This window comes from Ornithodoros turicata, chromosome 1 (genome assembly GCF_037126465.1).
Source record: "Ornithodoros turicata isolate Travis chromosome 1, ASM3712646v1, whole genome shotgun sequence".
Taxonomy (NCBI): domain Eukaryota; kingdom Metazoa; phylum Arthropoda; class Arachnida; order Ixodida; family Argasidae; genus Ornithodoros; species Ornithodoros turicata.
In genome coordinates, this window is record NC_088201.1 from 103,288,912 (window position 1) to 103,291,626 (window position 2,715).

The 2,715-nt window shown below is 51.0% G+C and overlaps 2 protein-coding genes across 2 annotated transcripts; both read right to left on the bottom strand.

Moving 5' to 3' along the window:
- Window positions 1–373: 373 nt before the first annotated feature.
- LOC135381099 (uncharacterized protein K02A2.6-like) lies at window positions 374–1,447 on the bottom strand. Its single transcript, XM_064612530.1, has one exon. The coding sequence runs from the start codon at window positions 1,445–1,447 to the stop codon at window positions 374–376; it is 1,074 nt and encodes a 357-aa protein (XP_064468600.1).
- An 18-nt stretch (window positions 1,448–1,465) lies between these two features.
- LOC135381115 (uncharacterized) lies at window positions 1,466–2,278 on the bottom strand. Its single transcript, XM_064612531.1, has one exon. It carries the CDS (start codon window positions 2,276–2,278, stop codon window positions 1,466–1,468), a length of 813 nt encoding a protein of 270 aa, XP_064468601.1.
- Window positions 2,279–2,715: the final 437 nt, after the last annotated feature.

The window sequence follows — 2,715 nt, forward strand, 5'->3', positions numbered from 1 at the left end:
GGCGATGCGTATGGAATGACCACCAGCTCACCATTTTCTCGTCTTTGGAGGAGCACCGCCCTCAGCCTGTAAGAAGATGCGTCTGCGGACACCGTCGTCTGTCGGTTGACGTCGTACACCCCCAGTACAGGAGACGAAGGTGGGAACTTCTTCCATTGCAAGAAAGCTTCTTGCTGAGGCTTCCCCCATACGAATTCTTGCTTTTTGCTTAACATTGACGTGAGCGGCGCTAAGAGATCCGCAAGCCGTGGTACGAAACGTCCGAGATACATGGCCAGGCCAAGCAGGCGTCTCAGCTCCGTTCTTGACGTAGGCGCTGCCATGTTCTTCATGGCATCCAAAGCTCGTTCGTTGGGATGAATTCCGTCTTTTCCTATTGTGTTGCCGAAGAAGTCAATCTGTTCGACTCCGAAATGCATTTTTGTGAGTTGAGGGTGATCCCGACTTCCGTCAAACGGTCTAGAACGGCACGGAGCCTTGTGTCGTGTACTTGTAGATTCGGAACAAACACCAGCACATCGTCCATGTGGCAGGTGACTCCTGGCAGTCCCTCCAAAGCCTCCGTCATGCGCCTCTGAAAGTGTTCGGGAGCCAATGAAATTCCGAACGGGAGCCGGTTGAAACAGGAGCGACCGAACGGGGTAATGGAGGTGGTGAGGAGGCGACTGTCGCTGCTCAGCGGGACTTGCCAAAATCCAGCGTTGGCGTCGATCTTCGAAAAGACTTGTGCTCCCGCCAGCCGTCCAAGACTATGCTCTACAGAAGGTATCGGATACCACTCCCTCATGACGTAGCGATTGAGCTCTGTTAGATCGACGCAGATGCGCACTTGGCCGTTCCTTTTCGGTACCACCACCATGGGCGCACACCATTCTATTGGCTCTTCCATCCGTGAAATGACGCCCAAGCGTTCCATATCGCGTAGTTCTTCACGTGTGCTCTCGTAAAACGGAAGCGGAACCTTTCTTGGTGACGTTACAGCAAAGGGCGTCGAACCAGACTTGACGCGAAGGCAATATTCACCATGTAGAACTCCGAGGCCTTGGAAGAGATGCGGGTAGTGTTTCTTGGGGTTCACGGAGGTTGATTCGACATTGTAGACTTGTGACAGGAGTCGAAGTTCTTCTATCGCTGGCTTACCAAGTAGATTTCTTTCTAGGCCTCGCACTATGAAATCGTTTTGGTCACTGTGGATGTTTTTGCAGATAAGCTGTAGAGTAGCCATTCCCACGACGTTTAAGGGCTTTCCGTCGGGGCCACACAGTGTCCGAAGTGGTTGACGAAGCTTTAGTTCCGGGAAGTGTTCGTTAAAGACTGTCTCTCTTAGCACAGACTCGTCTGCTCCCGTGTCGATGCGGAACGGTAGAGAAATTCCGTTGACCAAAGGTTCCAGGTCCCATTTTGATGACGTTGAAGTTGATGTGGCGACTCCCACGAAACCTTGCATTGCGCTTGCCCGTTTCCCTCAGTGACAAACTGCTGCGAAGTGGCCTCCTTTATGGCATTTATTGCAGGTGACGTTCTTTGCAGGGCAAGAGCTTCTAGGATGACGTAAACGCCCACACCAACCGCAAGTTCGCTGCTTGATCATAGTTCTTTTGCCATTCACCGGTGTAGATTGCTGTTGCTGCTCCCTCTGCGCAGGGTGTGACCTTCTGCCGACATGTTTGGTAGCTACGTGGCCTACTTCTGTGCTATCAGTAACTGGGTAAATCTCAGCTTGCTGCAGTTTTACTGCTTCATTCTGCCGTGCAGTTGTGAGAGCCTTCTCCCACGTTAATGCAGAGTGAAACTGCAACTTTTCTGAAAGTCGTTTGTCACGTAGTCTCACGACCAAACGGTCACGCATAAAGTCATCCTTGAGAGCAGCGTACTCACACGTCTCTGCGAGTTTGTAAAGAGCGGTAGCGAAGTCGTCTGCTGATTCAGAGTCCCCCTGAACCCTGCTGTTAAAGGCTCGTTCATAGATCACATTTCGACGAGGACGGAAGTAGTTTTCAAACTTTCCCAAGACGTAGTCGAAGTTCCGTGTTTGTTCGTCACTGAGATTGAAGGTTTGGAAGACATCTTCTGCTTGGGGACCCATGATGTACATCGTCTGCTGGTTAACACCCGATACTGTGTAAAAGCGTTGAAACATCCTTTTCCAGGCTGTCCACTGGTTCGGCGTTGAGAAGTTGAAGGCCTCTGGCGGTTCGATGCGAAAACTTGCCGACTGTGAAAGTGACGGCGTTGGAACACCTTCTGCCTTCGAAACGATGATGTTGTTATTAGCCATAGCGTTGTAATCCGTGCAAGTGGCATGGAGTCAACGACGTATCCGTACTACTTCTGACACCATGTTTTGTCAGGCCGACGGACAGAAAGTGCGTGACGAGACCGCCGACTGTCAGGCGGAAAAATCCTTTATTCCAATAAACAAGCCCCTTTTAAGCGCTCCAGTAGAACACAACATACGCCCTCAACGTCCGCAGTCGCATCGCACAGGCAGGTGTTCGGGCACTTGATAAGAAGAGAGCGTGCGTCATTGCTTATCACACAGTCTGTATCAGCACACTTTGGGCAGGGAATACGTACCCGGCAGACCTGCGATGCGTGCCCTAAACGTTGGCACTTAAAGCAACGACGAGGGTTAGGAACATAAGGTCGCACGGGGCAGTTGATATATCCTTCATTGACGTCTACTGAAAGTTTGTGTAGCTAAAAAGGAAAGTA